The 19,085-nt window shown below is 41.7% G+C and overlaps 1 protein-coding gene across 1 annotated transcript in view; it reads right to left on the bottom strand.

The window, feature by feature from the left end:
- The window catches only part of AFF3 (ALF transcription elongation factor 3), a 327,563-nt gene that overhangs the window by 170,874 nt on the left and 137,604 nt on the right, over window positions 1-19,085 (bottom strand). Inside the window, exon 4 of the mRNA XM_064710766.1 lies at window positions 8,212-8,256. Coding sequence (XP_064566836.1) covers window positions 8,212-8,256 — 45 coding nt within the window. The remainder of the gene's footprint in view (window positions 1-8,211; window positions 8,257-19,085) is intronic.

Below are 19,085 nucleotides of genomic sequence, written 5' to 3'. Positions count from 1 at the left end.
AATCTTTAGTAATTGGTTCAGCTGGAACTCTTTAGGGGATCAGATTACATTCTATACCGCCTTCATTTACCCACACTGTATTCCCCTGCAGGGCCATGACTGCCTGGCTCTGCAGCCCACATGGAGTATGGGCTCTGCCTCTCCCTCCACTGCCTGTTTAATCAAGGAGGAAACCATTGTCACCATAGGGCTGCTGAAGGGCTCTGCCATCTCAAGTCACACTTCCCTGTGGTTTCAATTTGTTTTGTGTCAGTCTTACCAAGAGGGTAGAAAGTCAGTTTTTCTCTAAAGACAGCAGCTGAAGGCTCAAGCCCCAGGCTGCCAGCAGTGCAGATACCTGCTATTGCCCAAATTTTAGACTTCTTTTGTTAGGACTGATAATACAGATCCTTTCTGGTATTATTTTGGTATTAATTTTGTTGGCCTCAGAGGAGCTGTGGCAGGGCTACAGAAAATGAGGCTCTATCTGGCCCTTTGCCCCTAATAACAAGGAATCATTTCTCCATATTGGAACAAGATGGTGATTGTGCTTTTTTCCCCAGCTTTGTGAAAACACTCTAAACAGAGGGAAAAATTAGTAAGTATTTTACTGTATTGTTTTTGCATAGCAGAGAGGATGGATAATTCATCTCTTGCTTTGTCAAATAACAGGGTATATACACTCGCTACAAAACAGCAATTTTAAAAATTAATTCCACCAAATTAGCACTGTAGTGTTTCATTTTTACACTGACCTGACTTTCCCTACCACAAAGCCTTTGCACATCAGCTACTTGAATTCTAAAAGGAGTATGGGGTCTCTTTTGTCTGTAGCACCCTATTCAGTTCAAAAAAACCACCAGGTTTTGCTGTACTTGAAAATGTCAGTGCCCCAGCACATGAGTGGCTAGTGTGCCTCCGGATCCTGAAGACTGAAATCAGATTACCTTTGAATGGTGTTAGTTCTAAGTTATAGTCCCACATATGAGTTTCTAGCTTGATCTCCTATTTCCACTAACACATTTATAATTTTTGTCTTTTTAAGGTAGTATTTATTAACTGACATCAAGATTTACTACGTTCCAGTTTTAAATATACAGCATACTTCCAACCTCAGATTCCTTTGAGACAGTATTTTCAACAAAAACAGAGGAAGCAGAAAAAATTGAAGAGTGAAAATTCAAAGGAACAGCTGATGTACAACTAATTTATGGTTGGTTGACATTAAAACTGTTAGTGTAGCATTTAATGCATTTTACATGGTGTTCTGTACCTCAGACTCTATCTGTTAAGGGTCAGGGAAGCAATATTTACGTGTCTAGGTTTAAAATGTTGGCTGTGAAGGTTTATTGACAGTGGAAAACCACAATGTGGCAATAAAAAGGACGTGCCATGCATGGTGGCGAAACCAGGAGCAGGTTCTATTCAGATGAGCTAACAATAAGTAACAGGTCACCTGGAGAGGGACTCTGATGATCTGAGAGAGCATGAAATGGGACAAAATGTGTGAAAAGTAAGCAATCTCCCTCCAGCCTTTTGGAGGGAGAAAGACCTTGGGTTAAGCAGATGCACAGAGATAGTCCAAGGCACCACATACAGAGGGTGTGTCTTGAAATTTTCATGGTGCGAGGAGTCAAGGGGATGGTGGTGTACACAGGTATGGCTCTCTGTAATCACTGCAGCTTATGTGGACAGAGACAAAATATCTTTAGCTCTGGTACTGCTGCTAATTTTGCTCTAACAGCCCAAGGTACCGTATGGACTGCTAATTCTCACTGAGAAGCTGGAGAAGCTCCAGGCAGAGCTTGCTGAAGCTTTACAGTGCTGCTGTCCACACCACTAGCAGTACCCAGGCTGGCTGAAGAAAGCTGATAAAGGCACAGTGACTGCTCAGAAAAGGTTCTGTACAGATGAGCTGGGTGTAGGTGTGGTAAGAAGGGCAATGTTTATAGGTGAGTGCTGCAGGCTGAATTAAATGGCTTGAAATGTGTCTTAATGTTTCTGGGATTTAGTGCTTGAGTGAAATGCTAGATTTTCCAAGCACTCTTATGTATGTATGATTTTTCATTTATTTGAGTAAGAAAGACAAAAAGAATAATACTGAAGAAATGCAATGAACAGTATACATCACCTAAAATAATGCTTTAATCCCTCTGAAATTTAGGATACTAAATTTAGGATACTAAAAGCAAAGACATGCTCTGGAAGTTCTTCTGAAACACTGCAATGAAAAAAGTGCTATTTTATGCATCCGATACATTATTTTATATGATTCTGACACTTTGGAGTACTTCTGTATTCAATGAGACTAATCAAGTGTCTGCAAACTGGGGCTGCTTATAGGTCTCCACACCTTCTCTCTCCTCAACCATCTCTTTTTTTCCTGAAGTTGGTGTGTTCCTCCAGAAGCTTTTCCAGGAGTTTCCCACCAGGTTCAGTCACAACAGCTAACCCAAATGTCTCCACAAAGGTGCTGCTCTGAGGCTGCCTTCTCACTTCCCTCCTGATGCTGCCCAGCAGTGAGACTGCAAAGAAACGCTCTGCTGGTGCAGAGACAGCTACTGCACTAGCCTGTGCAGCAAAGTGTGTCTCTTCACCTGCAGGGTTTTGCCTCTGCTTTGGAAAGCAACAGGAGTGTTTAGAAATATACTGCTGATTACCATATTTGTGTTCTGTAATTCTTCACATGTCCGACTCCACCAGGAGCTTAACTGCAGCCAGTGGGATCTTACAGTCATTAACATTTACAAGGCAGCAGTTCACAGTTGTTGAACTAGCAACCTACCTCTAAGAAACTGATTTTTCTCCCCTCTAAGTATTGACACGTGCTCCACTGACTGTGATGCTTATTCACAGTGACAGTGTGTTTGGTAGAATTTCATGTTTTCACAGGATTTGTCTTGTGCAGACAGTTTCTAATTTACCTCTGCTCTTGTTTTAATTCAATCAGCTGATGGAGTGCAGCTGATCTCATGGCACATATGGCTGCTGAGGTTTGAAAAAAGGCCCTGAATATTTGATGGGTCGATCCTTAATGCTTCCTGCTAAAGAATTAGCAAGACTGCTAATGAGCCAGGGATCCCAAGTGGGGAAGGGAAAAATACAGAATTAGATTCTGTTTACATTCTTTTTTTATGTTGCTCAAATAAGAAGTGCAGTGCTTTACAAACTCTGATTAGATTCACAGGGTGGAGGGAGTCAAGTAAATCACTTATCAAAGCCATCACACTTAAAATGTCATTTTCATAAGTGGATGTCCTGTGGCCATGAGGAGTCACAACCTATTTCAAGGCCATCTGTGGGTGCTTATCCCTCCCTGCACAGGAGGTTCATGGCACCAAGGAGAGCTGTCCTTCACTGGGGCGGATGTTCACAGCTGGAGTCCATGTCCTTTCACTGCCTCCCAATGGCTTTTTCTATCTCCTCTGAAAGAAATTATCTGTCCTCCCCTGCAGACCCCAGCCTGTCTCCCCACTGCTCCATGCCATTTCAAGGGATGTGGCTTTTTCTGTGTTAACTGACTGTGCTCGGGTTTTCTCCAGCCCTTTCGCTGCATTCCTGTTTCTCCTCCAGCTTCCTGCTGTCTTCTCCTTCTGCAGCCAAACACTGTTTGCAGGCCAAACACTCAAACTGTGCCTCTCTCTACCCAGTTCAATGACACTGCTCATGTCAACAAAATATCCAGGGAATTCACAAGGAACCTCTTCAATAATCAAAAGCTCAGCTTGCCTGTGGGTCTCCTTCCAACAAAGCTACCACAGCTCTAGGAAATCACAGCTAAGACTGGAAGAATAGCCAGATCAATCTCCACTTACCTTACAAATCAAGAACTGCCTGCACTCAACACACTCCCTTACTTAACTCCATAGCAAATATTCTCAGAGTGCCTCCTATATTGACTGCAACAGTTAACTTAGTGGAGAGGCAGGATTCTTGTTGCTCCTGTTTTTTGAAGGTACTACAGTGAAATAAATGTTTACTTTAAACCCCACCAGTCATAGCAAAATACAGAGCTCCACACACTAATAAAGTCAAATAGAAATCAGCCAAAATTACTATCATAGAATCACAGACTCAATGGTTTGAGTCAGAAGTGGCCTTCTAGATGTTTTAGCTCCAACCCTCCTGTCAAGGGCAGGGACACCTTCCACGAGACCAAGCTGCTCAGGGCCCCATTCAGTCTGGCCTTAAGCACCTCCAGGGATGGAGCATCCACAGCTTCTCTGGTCAGCCTGTTCCAGTGTCTCCCCACTCTTGGAGTAAAGAGTTTCTTCCTAGTATCTTATCTAAACCTAATCTCTTTTAGTTTGAATCCATTCCCCCTTGTCCTGTCACTACACGTTCTTGTGGAAAGTCTTTCCCCCTCTTTCTTTTAGGCTTCCTTTAGGTACTGCAAGGCTGTAATTAGGTCACCCCTAAGCCATCTCTTTTCCTGGCTGAACAATTCCAGTTGTCTCAGCCTTTACTCACAGGAGAGGTGCTCCTTCCCTCTAATCAGCTTGGTGGCCTCCTCTGGACTTGCTCCAACAGGTTGATGTCCTTCCTGTGCTGGGGATCCCAGAACTGAAGTAATCTTGCTTGGCCAGCCTGTGTTTTAGCAAGGAAGTGAGTAGGTTGGCTTTGGCAATGTCTCAGGAACTCGCATAGCAACTGCTCCATGCATGGTGGAACAAAGGGTATTTGTGAAGTCTTAACTTTTATTTTCCACTTCAAAGCTTTCTATCATGTCCTCCATGAACAATGCAAAGCTTACAAGGAATTGCCTTTTCAAATCTACTAGCAAGAAATGAGGCTTTTCTCTCACATTTCAACATTACATCTTTAACTGGAGTTATTTACATTGAAGGCTCTCAGAAGTTTCTCTATCCTCAAAGTGTGTGCCTGCAGCTGGACAGAGAAGTCAGCACACTTTGAAGAAGCTGCTATAAATTAGTGCATGGGGTTAGATGAGGTTCAGGATTCCTGCAGTGATTATAAACTCTACAGGAGGCCTTACAACAGCTCCAATCTCAACAGGGTTACTGTCTTGTTAATCAACCTCCTTCAGGACTGGAAGAGGTTCTGTGCTTCAGTACTTGGGGGCATTCTCTGGAAGCTGCAGTTTTGTGCAGAAGGATCTGTCGGTTTACAAAGTCTATAGAGCTTCGATACATTTGGGAAAAACAACATCAAAAAAGGCTAGACTTAAGCTGTGGCAACCTGTGTTGCAGCAGACAGCAAAAAAAAACTATAAAATCTTGTCACAGTGAGTGCAACATCAGATTTGGTGATTTTAAAGCCACGCCTAAACTGATTTCCAGCCCAGGTCCTGTTAGTTCTGGCCATGGCCACATGCTGGAACCAGAGGGTGACAAGATCCATGCACAAACCTGCCTCTTCTCACCTGCTGGGGGAAGGGAACACAGGGAAGGAGATGGAGCAGACCCCGGGCACACTTACTACTGCCCTCACTCTTGACTGCAGAAATATGGACATGCCATGGAAGTATCTGTTTCATGGAAAAGCCACAGCCTGACTTGTGCAGGGAACACATCACCTAGAAAGAGGGGATGTTTTCTGCTTTTTGTTGTGCAAGAGACAGCCTAAGTAGGGTGAAACATTCCTTAAAAGGATGAATTTTAAGCATCTTCTTCCTTTTGCTGATGCTCCACGTATTAGGAGTGGCCCTTCCCATAATAAACACATTCCAGCAGGCCAGTCATCTTTTCTGAGGGGAACACAAGTATTTCAGCTGCTGTGGCTTTTCATTGTCTGCCTTTGGGCACGTGTATAGCAACTTCATATTTTCTGTTGTAAAAGAAGCTAAACTTCGGCTTTATGATGTGAATAGCACCTCCAACAAAACCATGGAAATGGCACTCCTTATAAACAGTCTGTTTCAGAAAAGTAGAAAACCTGTGTTACAACTTCATGGATCTGCTCAGGACAAAAAGGGGGCATGGAGAGGGATGGAAATATCTAGATGCCAGTAAATTACAAAGTGAGCAGCAAAGGCACATTATGACTGTTGCTGTTTCAGTAATTACCAGTAACAACAACAACTGCAGATCTGGATTTGTATTACGAGAGTACCTAAGCACTGCTTTTGTAATACACAGCAGTTCCTTGACACAGAAAATCCACTTTTCAGTACAAAAGAGAACAGATAGATATATCTGACCTGACAGAGTATTACAAGAAACGATTGGGACAAAAATGTTCAAGCATGAGAAACAGTGGTAGAGCCCCGACCTCATCACTGGTTTTCCACCATCCTTGGGAAAAAAGAGCTTCTTAAGATTGGGAGGTAGCTATGGAGCTGATTGGGAAAGTTTTCAAGGCTCTTCCCAGATCTGATGGGAAGTATTGGAGAAATTAAGTGATGCAAAACTTAGTAACTTTTTGACGTCACCAGCTAAGCTAAAATTGGGATTTAATATGTTAGCATGGACTGGAGGCCTTAAAATCAGAGACAAATAGCTGTACTTGATGTGATAGAGAAGGAGATGACAGTGGTGAGATGTGAAGACAGATGTCTCTGGGCAAGATGTCAAGCTGGGAAAATGATCTGTGCAGCAGCATGAATGGAGGTGGGTAACACTGCATTTGTCAAAAACTAGGAAAGGATGCAGCAGCAATCAAACTGTGTAAAGAGAGTTTTGGACCAAAGACTTACACCCTTGAGAAAAAAGAGCTTCAGTCAGAAATACTATAGAGTAACAGCCTGGAAGATTTACGTGTAGTCCTAGACACAGAGACATAAGGGCAGGTCAGAATAGAAAGTGATGCCCAGGTTTGCAGACATGGAAGATGGGCAGATTGGTGAGGTTACTCATCGTGAAGCTTGACAAAATATTTCTTGAGGAACATTCCAAAGGAAAAAAAAGAGAGAGCAGCAGCTGTGTTCATTGTTTTGGAGATGTACCTTACCATCTTTAGCCAAACAGTACATTTTTCTTCTCAGATGGGGTCTCTTACATACCCATCTTCCTCTGTGTGGAAGGAATTGTGCCTCTTCTGCATTTTTGCTTAATGGCATGAGCCAAACTACAGAAACTAAAGGAGGAAGACCAGTTTCTCTGACTGCTAATTTTAAAAGCCTTGCTTTAAAATGAAAATGGGAGCCTAAATGTCACATCACACCATGAATTCATGATATCTGCCACTAATTTGTAACAAGCCAGCAGGGACTGTGGCTTAGGCTTGTTGAATATGCACCTAAGTCCTAACAAAGCCTACTTTGTAAATGTTAGCTAAGCAAAATCTCTGCCAGTGAAGTCATAAGCAATACATCATCATCACCCTTCCCTAAACTCTTCATCCAGTTTAAGAATTAAAAGCTGCATTTAACATATTGAGGGAGAATGGAGAAATGCCTTTAGAAACAACAGGCTTGATGCAGTGCTAACCTCCAAACCAAATATTTATAACCCTGTAGTTTATAAATCATCAGAAATATTTGGGTGATGGAATATCCAAGAGGTAGAAGCACATACAGTTAACAGGGAGGTTTTATCATTCCATCTACCTTGCTTTGTGTTTCAATCACTATTACATCAGACTTTTAAGCATTGTGAATTATCAAATCATCATTTTTGAAAATGAACCAAAATAACCAGGAATTAAAATATTACAGAAAATTTTCACTGTTTATAAATATTTCTGCCACAGAAAACAATCAATATCCAAGTTAATTCAAGCCAAGATCTGTCTGGATTTGTATTAATTTGCTCCATGAAAATAAACTAGAAATTACAAAGACAAAAGAAATAATAATAAAATATGGAAATAACTACAGATTTTGCACATTATCATTATGTAATGGACATAATAAAAATAATGACATTACATAATTAAATCCAGGTGGAAAATGACCTTCCTAGACCTCCCTTCAAAATTAAGATTTTTGACAGTCATGATTAATGGAAACATGCACTTTGCATGGTTTGTAAACCTGAAACATCATTGTACATTTCAGTTTATAATTTATCCCATTATCTGCTTCTCCATGCATGAAGGTCAGCTGTACAGGCATAAAGTAGCAGTGAAATCCACAGGCTTTGAAACGATGTTCTCACAGATTTTTCAATTATTTTTCATGAGGAAATAATTTTGCCTACTTTTTCCTTAGAAAGATGACAATCTAAAAGAGGAAAATTTTAACACCAGTAATTGCACTATTCTTGTTATTCTCTTGTCTTTTCAGAGCAAACACAATTGGACTGGAAAAAATGATTTTTTTAGGATTCCTACCCGCAATATTTCTTCAATGCAGCTGTTATCTCCTGTTCCACTGTCCTGTAAACAAAGAGAAGACAGTTTGCTTAGGTTATAAAAAGAAATAACAAATAGGTCTGAGGACATGGTTATCACATGAAATATATTCCAACCTCTATTAGAGATTCAAAATGAGACCAAGTCTTTCCAGCATCTGAAAAGTTGCACTGCTTAAAATTCCCAAATTATTCCCTATCAGCACCACAGGAAGATGAAATATTTACTGTGTTTACTTATCATTGCAACATATTTCTATAAATTTAACAGACTTTTTTTCACACCACTTTTGAGTGCTGTTCTTGCAGTTTGGACTCTACTGTGTATGAGTAAGCAGAAGCAAAGAAGTTATTGCATGTACATGGATCCAATGTGCATTTATTTCTATTAAGTAAATAACATCTCTCCACATCCTTTGTGCAGCAGAGCTCTGCAGTGAGACTGTGCAAAGGCTGAGGATGTGTAGGGCAGATGTAGATGTGATGCCGAGGGGAGAGCTGCAGGCAGCAACACTGAGCATGGGCACAGCAGTCCTGAGAAGCTGTGATTTCCTAAAATGCCGACTCTAAGGCCACCCTTGCATTGTGGGACTGAGGGCACAGAAGAATTCAGCTCTCCCAAGCAGTAGGACTCACTCCAGAGCTACTCTGCAGAGGGGAAATCAGAGATTTGGCAGGGCAGCTGGAGACCATCCAGATGGTGCCTCACCTGTGTGCTCAGCCTGGGTGTTCACTGGGACCCAAACTTCTGCCAGCAAGGGCAAAGCAGTGTGAGACACACATCCCTTCCCTCCTGCCTGCCCCCTGCCCACAGTCTGCTCACACTGCCTGGCACACCTGGGAAGAGAGGGCACACTTGGATGGAGGTGCTGATGCCAAGGGGGTGCCCATCTCCTACAACTCTCCACAAGATACAGGTGGCTGCTGCATCCAGCAAGCTGTCTGGGGATTTCCTTCACCACACTACACTCCCTGACAATTCTCAAAAAAAAGGCTTTCTTCTTTTAGCAGAACAGAACTAAATCACAAAGCAGGGGTTTGAGATCTTCTCATGTGGGGAAAGGGGGATAGAAAAAAATCCATCTGGTAATTGCTGTACCCAAAGAGCTAGCAGAGAGGTGAGCTTGGTCTTCTCTTGTTTTCAAAAAAACCCTGGATGCTCTGAATTTTCAGGTGTGTACCTGGAGATATATCAACGCAATTCATTTTTCCAAATGAAGCTCTTCTCATCTGGAAAACAGACTTCTCTACCACATCTGTATTTGTGCACCCAAAAAATCACGAGGGTTTTTCAAAAATGGATACCGCGGCCTACTAAAGCCAAATGATTGCACTGACCAATTAGTGCAAGTCCTGGACACTTTAATCACCACTCTCCAGTCTCAGCTGAGGGACTGAGGACATCTGGATCTTCAACTGCTTAAAGCCCACCAGCTGTAACCAAGGTCAGGAGAACAGCAGCCATGCATATACAGAAGAACAACTTATGTTTTCTAATTTTTGTGACTGTTGTTTCATGCCAATTCATAGGAAGTCCTAAGTGTTTTATTGCCTGCACTCCTGCTAAATCTTTGGTGAATATGGCCCTCAACAAACAAATAATCAACTCTTCTTGATGAAACACAGTCCATCAGCTTTACAGTTCCCTACAAATTACACCACTGATTTCAAAGGTAAAGGTACATGTGGTGAAGTCAGACTTTGAAGAATTACTCATATCTAATATATGGATGCTGAAGAGAAGCTGCTGCCCTGAGCAGATAGCCGTGTTCTGACCTCAGACCTGCCCCGATGAGCTGCACAGCACCATTTGTGATATTCCTGTCGCAGGAGCAGGAGTGCAAGTGCTCATGTTGCCAGTGAACCTAGCAAGATGGAGAGGCACAACAATCTCTGTATATTTAAGAATTTAAAAGTTAATATTAGATAATTGCTATTTTTTTCTTCTCTGTGGGTTTCCATCTATTTCTTCCCTTTCCTTCCCGAAGCCCCAGTTTGTTCACTTGTTATCCCACTAACAGTGGAGAATGCAAAGCCCTCATCATGAGTGCCTTGTTTAGAGAGCAACCAATTCACTGCCATCCTTAAGTTGTCTGTTCTAGTCTACTGCCATCTTACAGAAGGGATGAGATGACCATATGATCCTATGCTGTATAGAGCACATTGAACATATGATAAAATTATGATCTCTTTCTCTGTGAGGATAAAAATACTGAATGTGAATTTGGCAGCAGGCTATTTCAGACTAGGATTAGGAGCAAGCGTCTGTTACAAAATTAAATAACTCCTCAAGAAGTGTAGTGAAAAAAGTCTGCAAGTACTCGTCGGCAAGAAATTTTGCTTTCTATTACCTCAGAACTAAAACTTCAGGTTTTCTTTCTAGCCCATCATATCTCTGGGCAGGAAGTAAAAGCTTTTCACATCTCCCTCTCAATATCATCATGCACCATTTCAAAGGGTGAAAAATAGGCTGGAAACACAAAACCAAAGACAAGATATGTAAAACTGATATAATATTTGGGGAAAACTCCCTCAATTTCTACATTTTCCTCTTTGTTTTTCATCTCTTGAGTGCCAAATGTAAATTTGAATTTTTTTTTGAGTGTTTATTAACATCTTAACATTACTGTTGATATCAAACTTTCTAGACCATCCACTAAACCTCTACTGACATTACAGAGGAACACATGCTGCCATGGAATCTGGCAAACTGAATTTAACTTCATGGCCACAGTCTAACTTGAAAAAAAAAACCACAACAAAAGCTGGCACATGTTTCTTGAAATGTAAATTAAAAGAAGGGATTGCATTAGCTGCAGGGAGCCCTTGATACGCTATTTGCTTGGGTGGACTTCCCCATCCGAGCGCTCTTGCGTTGGTGATGCGGCCCCTGCGTACGGCTGATGTCGGCACTGCTGGCAGGCCCTGCAAAGCAGTCCCTCCACAGGACATTCATGCAATAAATGTTTTCATTATTATTTTTAAAAATTAAAATTAAAACCCAATAAAGGTTTTGAGGCTGCTGCTGCAAACTAAGCTGAGGAGCTACTCCCCTGTGCTTGTTCTGACACTGATGAACCCGTCTCGTTTGTCTTCCCTTCTGTTTTGTGATCTGTCATAACAAACTTGCCTCACTGAACCTCCAGTGGACCATCAGCGAAATACCGGCAAGTCTTGGGGACCTGTCAGGGAAAGAGGGCTCAGCCTCTTTTTTCCCCTGCGATGCTGTGCCCATTGCCCTCGTCCCCCGGTGAGCAGAGGCTGCAGAGCGCCAAGCTCTGTGCCCAGAGCCGCTGCCGTGCGGGATGCGCGGAGCTGCCGCCCAGGATAACGGCAGCGCTGCTCGAGAAATAGCCGGGAGCGTCGTGCTGCTGATAACACGAGCAGCTAATTACCATGCAAAGCACAGAGAACTGTAAGAAACAAGACTGACTAAAGGCTACATAGAATTCTTGGGAAACGGGATGTCATTTCAAAAAAAAAGCTACCTCTGTACAAATTTTGTTTGAGAGCATTATTTTTTCTTCCTTTACCAAGAGCGTTCACATGGAGATATATAAAGAAACCTCTCTGAAAGGAATTGCCTATCTTGTGACACTTCTCCCTCCTTTAAATCTTTATGTTGAGGAAAGAAAGAAAAAATCTTCTGCAAGTATCTATATCCATTTTAGCCCAAGAGATTTTTATGATGCAAGCTTTTGGTGCTGTCATTATTTGGACTGTGCTAGGTGTTTTTACAAAGTGTCCAGAAGCTATTGGATTTTTATCTCTCGTATCAATTAGGCGTGAGGACGATCTCCAGGAGCCTGAGGTACACACACATCCTCTTCCCCTCAGTGGGAGCCAGGCTGGTTTTGTCACCTGCAGCCAGCAGCATGGCAGTGGCCACCCCACGTCCGCCCCACGCTGCTCAGGCACAGCACAGCGCTGCTCACCGTGGGGCTGCAGGACTTCCCTGGGGCCTGAAGGGAAGATTCAGGCACTGAATGCTGGCAGGCAGCAACCAAAATCCACAATGAAGCAAAATAGGAAAAAAAGGGGGGGGAAAATTCCACCTTGATGGACCTTAATCTGAAAGCATATTAGAAATGCTTCTTTGCCAGGCACACACGCACACACACAGAGACACGTGCTCATGCAACATTTTCTATGCAAGCCATTTGCTAGAAAGGAATATCCACTATGAAGAAGTAAACTCCTTATCTTTTTACTTATCCATAAGTATGGCTTCTGCCTGTTGGGTTCAGGAGAACCATTACTCTCAAAGTTTCCCTTCAATCATTTCTCTAAAGAGATATTAACACATTCAAGTTGTTGAATTTGCTGGAGTTTAACAGGGTTCTGTGCTAGAGATTGGAGATGTGATTTCAGGGGATTCTGCAGAAATATAGCCAGGCTGTGGAAAGGAATTTTGGGGAAGTGCCATTTGCAGATGTCCAGGAAAGGTTTTTAGACATGCAGGGCTTAAGTTGTTACGGCTTTCCTTACATATGCTACATCCTCCAAAATGGTCTTTATGGAGTGGTTGTGCTGAACCCACAAGGCTCTTGAAGAGAAAAGGAAGGACTCTGAACCTCAGGAAAGGTGGCCTGGTAAAAAGATTTAAGCTCTATAAAGATCAACCTAGTTAAAAATTTACCTTTTTGCCCCTCAGGATATACCCATTTTTTGTAATGTTTTCATTCTGGGGGCAGGCTACTTATTGATTTTATCCCTATGGCTAAGATTCCATACAAAATGCAATTGTGTCACATCATTACCTTAAAAATGAAATTTTATGAACCATAATTCAATTCAGCTGAGAAATAAAATTTGATCAGATCAAAATACTCAAATGACAAATTTTAAGGAATATAATCTGTAATCGTAGAATAAGATACGCCCTAAATTAGGAAGGCATTAAACCAAAATATCAAATGTTTCTCTCCAAATTTTGGATTTTTTTTTTTTTACTTTAAGAAAGCATTTTCTTCAAAAAAGAATGAAAATGGGTTTGGTCAAAATCAACATGGATGCAGACATTTTCAATTCTGATAATCTGGGATTTCCCATACAAAAAAGACTGAGCAGGAGAAATCAGGACAGAATTAAAAATGGTATTTCTCTTTTTTCTTTCTCCCTCTCTAACAATGATGGCATTTTGATCTTGATGGGTGACATGAGACCTACCAGCAATATTTCCATCTACCTTTTGAGGGATAGACTTCATTGAGCCATGGCACACTGTAGTCACCCTCATTTCACTGGGTGCCATTAATAATGCTTGTGCCTTCTGTGAAGAAGACTCCTAATCTCTCCCTGAGGAGGCAGGCAAGCAGGGCTGAGCTGTGTAAGGTTACACCAAGGAAATAGATATAAAGAGGCAGCTCAGGAAGCTTGATTTTCTGTTCCTGATATTTGAAAGCTTTACTCTGCACTCCTGCTATGCCTTACCACTAATTGGAGTGCCAGTGGCCATGGTCTGTTGGTACAGGAGTTTTCTCCTGTGCTTGGCATTGCTGTGAGTGGGAGCTGTTTCACTTTTACTATGAGGAATTGCTGACACTTCTTTAGAGGCAGAGAAGTGCAGGAGGGAGATGGGAAAGAGGAGCTAAATTCTCTTTAAGGTCTGTGCCAGAAAGTGTTGCACTAATTAAAGTCATTAAATCCATCTATTTCACAGTCACTGTTAATAAACTGTTACCTTTAATAAACCCATCTCTTTTGAAATGGACCAGTCATATTTTTATGGGGATTATTTTTCCTACCAAGGGATCTTGCAACACTGTTCTTGGTTCAAAAGGGAAGAGGAGTAGCTTTTAAAAAGATTTTATTTCAAGAAAAACAAAAAAGATCAAGTGATAAAAGTCATCTAGTTTTGCTTTAATGAAAGTATCTGTACTAATTGGGGGCCTCACTGCAACTGAAATATCATGATGCCCTAGTCTTGTACCAGGACCAGGAATATGTTCTGGCTAATTAAAGGAGATGAATCAAAAGTATCTGTAGAGAGAGAGAAATGCCAAATGATCCAACAGACTTGCCATGCACACTAGGAAAGAGAAGCAAGCGCCCATTGTGCTCTTGATGAATGACAGAGCAGTGTGCTCAGCAGCTCCCCCACAACTGAGGCAGAACAGCAGCTTTTGGAGAGCAAGACCCTCCAGAAGAAAGACTGGAGAGGAGTTCACAGAGCCATAACCCAGAGTATCACAAGGCTGTGCTGGTCTTGCGGCAGATCTGAGTCCAGGTGAAGATGGATGTACTGTGGATGCGTAAGTAAAGCCATTCACCATATTGTATTGTTTTTAAAAGAGCAAGGAAACGATGTTAGAACATAATTCCTCCACTATGTGCCCATGGCCTGTCCCAGAGCTTGAGACATCATCTCCTGTCCATGCAGTGCCTGGCCTGCAGTAAATGTTGAGAAGCCAGGATGAGGAAGTGAAATGATGCTGAAGGGCTGCCATCTGGATGGCTGCTGGGAGCCACAGCAGAGCTCAGGCTCTACAGCCCAGCTGGGAGGGTATTTGGAGGGGCTGGATCTGGCCACGTGCTGAGAGATCTTCAAACTGATGACATGGTCAGAGTCCAAGTCTCAGTGTCCACACCACAAATGAAATCAAGACAAGTAAAGGCCAAGAATTCTTCTTAACCCTCCCCACTCTCTCCACCCCTAAGGGTCATTGAACAATCAATGACTGGAGCTGCACTGGTAACATTTCATCTAGTAAAGGATGCTTGGGAACCTCAAATGAAACCTACTGACAGATCAGCAGAGTGATTTTACAGGCTTTTACATTATATTAATAAAAATAAAATTCCAAACATGCCAGAATTACACCGTGACCCAGAACAATAAAGTGGAGCTGTAATAGAGACGAACTGCATTGTTCTATTAATAAAATATAAAGGTTTTATTGTTATTGGGAAAGATTGATTGCATCAAATCAATACCATGTCACAGTATATTAATGTTTTTCTTCACTGATGAAAAAACAGGGCCTGTTGTGATTACACTCTCTTACTACCCATTTGAAAAATATAATGGACTGGTGATAATGAAGATTGCACCTTGCAATTTTACTTCTTGATAGATGCTTGATCCTGGGGAGGTGCTAGTAAGTCACCTGTGCTTTCAGAAAAGTCAGCAGGAGAGGAAGGTATCTAACCTATATGAAAATGCTGTGAAAACCCCCCTGAATGGATTCCACAGTCCCTGCTTCCCACAGAAAAAACTGGAAAAAGCCATTAGGTACCTTTGGAAAAGTCTTCAGCATGCTACATTTTCTGCAGTACTATATGCATGCCCAGAACTTGTCAAGTGACTGCTGCTTGACACGGTGATGTATTTGTCAGAAAGATTCCATTATGGACACCAGAGTCTTGGTTTTGAAGCATGAAATCCTCTTCCCTCAGCCCGTGCAGTCCTTCAACAGCCCACCCAAGGACCCTGCCCTGAGACCAACAGAGAGCAGCTCTTCTCCCCCACAGATACCTGTCCTCCTTGCTGCATAGATGGCCAATTAGTGTCAACTGGAATGTGCTGTTTTTAGTGATGTGGACATTTGTTGGCTAGGACCTGGACTGAGCCTGATTGATTTCATTTAATATAGTGTCTGTGCTTGTTTGGGGAGGATATGTAACATCTGCATAACGGCAACAGTTGGAAAAACAGGTATTATGGAACTGTTGATATTTTTGTGAATTTTAACATGAATTTAGCATCAGCTAGTATAACACTGAATAAATTAAATGGATTACTTTGCCAAGAGATCCTTTAAAAGTGTTAATTAACGATAAATCAATAAAAACTATTCAACATGAAAATCAATTACATCCCTGTTTACATTATTTAACTCCAAACATTTCTGTTTTGTGTGCTTGTAATTAGCAAGCTATAAAAGATGCCATAAATAGGCGCATAATGAGAGGAACTGTTTATAAATGATAATTGGTATTCATTCCCACTGAGCTAAAGGTTATGTGATTACAAACTGTTGCACAGAAAGGGTTAAATCCCTTACAGATTGAAGGTTTTGCAGTACACAGCTCTGGAGAAACCTTTCCCACAAAAGGCCCCCAATGGAAGAATGCCCCTGCACATGAGTGCTGATGGAAAGAGTAACATCTACCAGGTGTTCCTTAAAGCCTATTTACATCCATTTAGGAAACATTAGGGGGAAAAAAATCCACCCTTTGGGTAGTGGTGGACGCAACAAGAAAAAAACAGAACCTCACATGAGAAATTTTATATTAATAAAATTCATTATCCAAACAACATCTCTACAAAGTCCGAAGGAAAGATACTAACATTGAAATGCTACCAAAAATCTGAATGAGTATCCTGTTAACAAAGCTGAGGACAGGACAAATGACACAAGGGTGTTTTCTGTCATGAGGGGTAACAAGGATGTCACTCTACCCAATACCTCCTTCAAAGATTAAGACCAAAGGCTTTCACAGTGGGCTAAAAGGGGATAACAAGATCTTTAAGCAGCAGCCAGGAGCCCAAAACACTGAGCAGCAGCCTGTAGCTCCAGAAGGTAACACTGGATTATTTCCTACAACACACAGAGATGAAAAAACTTTCCTGGGGAGAAACAACCTCTCAATAATCCCTAATGCTGAAAGCAGCCTACTCAGTTTTAGAGACTAAGACTGATCTAAACAGGTAAAAAACCCTATGATTTGGAGACCAGAGGCTTTCTGCTAATGGCTTTTGCTAGTCTAAGGATGTCACCAACATCTGACAGTTTTGGCTTTGACAGTGTCTCCTCCCCAGGAAAAGAAACCTCAGCCTTTCACTGTAACTGATCCTGTGAGGGCAACAAGCATCAAGAACCCTTGACTGAGCCAGTCTGACCAGTGAGCAGCTGGTGATAAGACAGCAGAGTCAAATAACCTATCTACTAATCCAGAACTAGACCATTTTCCTACCTTGTCTGGGCATAGGTGATATTGCCTTGCCTTGGCTTTCCAGTGATTTAGAACACTTATTTTGCACTGCTTTCCCTGACTTGCACAGAATACAACTGCTTCACAGAATAGATGGATCAGAAATTAGTTTTAAAAAAATGATCTATTATGTGTAAGGAAGAGAGCCTTACATGGTTTTGACAATGATAGCTCAGCCTCATTGCAAAGAACACAAAAGCCATATTCTGATCATAGTAATTATGACCTGGACACCTTGGGCAAATGCCCAAGAGGGTAATAATTTGCTATTGAAAACCCAAAGCATTATCAATTAAGAAAAACAATTGTATGCATCTGCATCTTCAAATCAATCCATTGATACCTCTGGTCAGCTCAGGTGGATTCTCTTAAAACCCACATGAAGGCTCATAAATAGCACATTTCTTCAAGCTACAGTGAAAACCTTGGCAGAGTTTTATTGTGCTTTCAGCATTCCTGAAAGTCAAAAGAAAAATCCAGGCATACTGTGGTCACTGACAGACTGATGGGAACACATTCACTGCAAACCTACTGAAACCAGTTTTTCTAAATGTATGGCAATTAATAGGATGTGTAAAATTTCAACTAAAATGTCAGGGCTGGATGTCTTAGAGCTCACAGATGTAAGTTCCTTCCAGCTAGGAATGTACATGACACCATGTATACATCAAGGTATAAATATATATACCAAGGTAGGCATATACATGCATGTATGTATGTACGTGCCACGCAAAAGAACTGTAGAAGTTTCCTGGAAATGCCCAAAGTAACCAAACAAGTGTCAAATCTTATCAACAATAGCCTTAATATGGGAATCAATAAATTCAGCACATCTATGAAGTTGCAGAATAGAGAAATACCTTCCTTATTTTTTCCTGCCCCCTCTTTCCTATATCCCACTGAAAAAAAAAAAAATTACCACTGATTCACCACAAGCCCCTATCAGTCCTCTTTTTTGGGAGCTAGGCAGGAGCCAGGCACTGTCCCATGCTCCCCTACCTCCAGAGTGAAGATATCTCCACACCTGTAAAACCATCCATCCCAGGGAATGGCAGCTTCCCAGCACTAGTCCCTGCTTTCCTGTGGGCACCATGAGAGCACCCTACCTTTTGGGCAATCACAAAGACCAGGAGCAGGAGAATAAATTATGTCCCAGGTTTGGGGGAGAGCTACAGGTACTTCTCAAGTAGCTGCATTGTACTTGTTAACATTTTTTGATGGAAACCACACTGGTCCTTCAGTCTTGGAGGACAAAAGGTTTGCTTTAAATGATCATAGTTCTTTTTCTTTTGGCTTTTCCTTTTCATATTCTCTCAAGGTATCCACTTTTAAAGGGGATATTGCATCTGAATGTCACAATGCTTTCTGACTTTCTTTTTGCCGTCACTGTTACAAGTAATAGTGAAATACAGAAAGAAAGTAGAAAGAAAAACTGGTCTCAGCTTTCCCAGATTTTCTGTCTGGAAAAGCACATTTGTCCTTCCAGTAAGCACACATTTCCCACCTGCTGGCATTGAGCCCTCCCACACAGCTAATGGACCACCATGTCTTTAAGGTGTTTGTGAGTTTTCACAGAAAGGTTATGTTGCCCTTAGGTTTGGTTTGGGTTGATTTCCAAAACTTTCACTGGAAAGCTTCAAAAAAAGCCTTTAGGATTTTTTTTTTAATAATCCTCCACTTAAAACCCGGTTATTTGGTCTCTGGAGAAAGAAATGTTCAGTGTAGCCCCATTTAATTTTAAATGGAAGCTAAATGGAGAGAAAATCCCTAATACTGCTTACAGACATTTCCATCTAGGTCAAGTACAACAAATCTGCATTTTTGAGCAGCAGAGCCAGCTCTCTGTCCCTGTTGAGAATGGCAGGTCTTGTGCCACCCTGAATTATAACAACACATACAGAAAACAGGAGTGCACTT

Source organism: Zonotrichia leucophrys, chromosome 1, assembly GCF_028769735.1.
Source record: "Zonotrichia leucophrys gambelii isolate GWCS_2022_RI chromosome 1, RI_Zleu_2.0, whole genome shotgun sequence".
NCBI classification, from domain to species: Eukaryota; Metazoa; Chordata; class Aves; order Passeriformes; family Passerellidae; genus Zonotrichia; species Zonotrichia leucophrys.
This window is presented reverse-complemented; position numbering and strand designations above follow the sequence as displayed.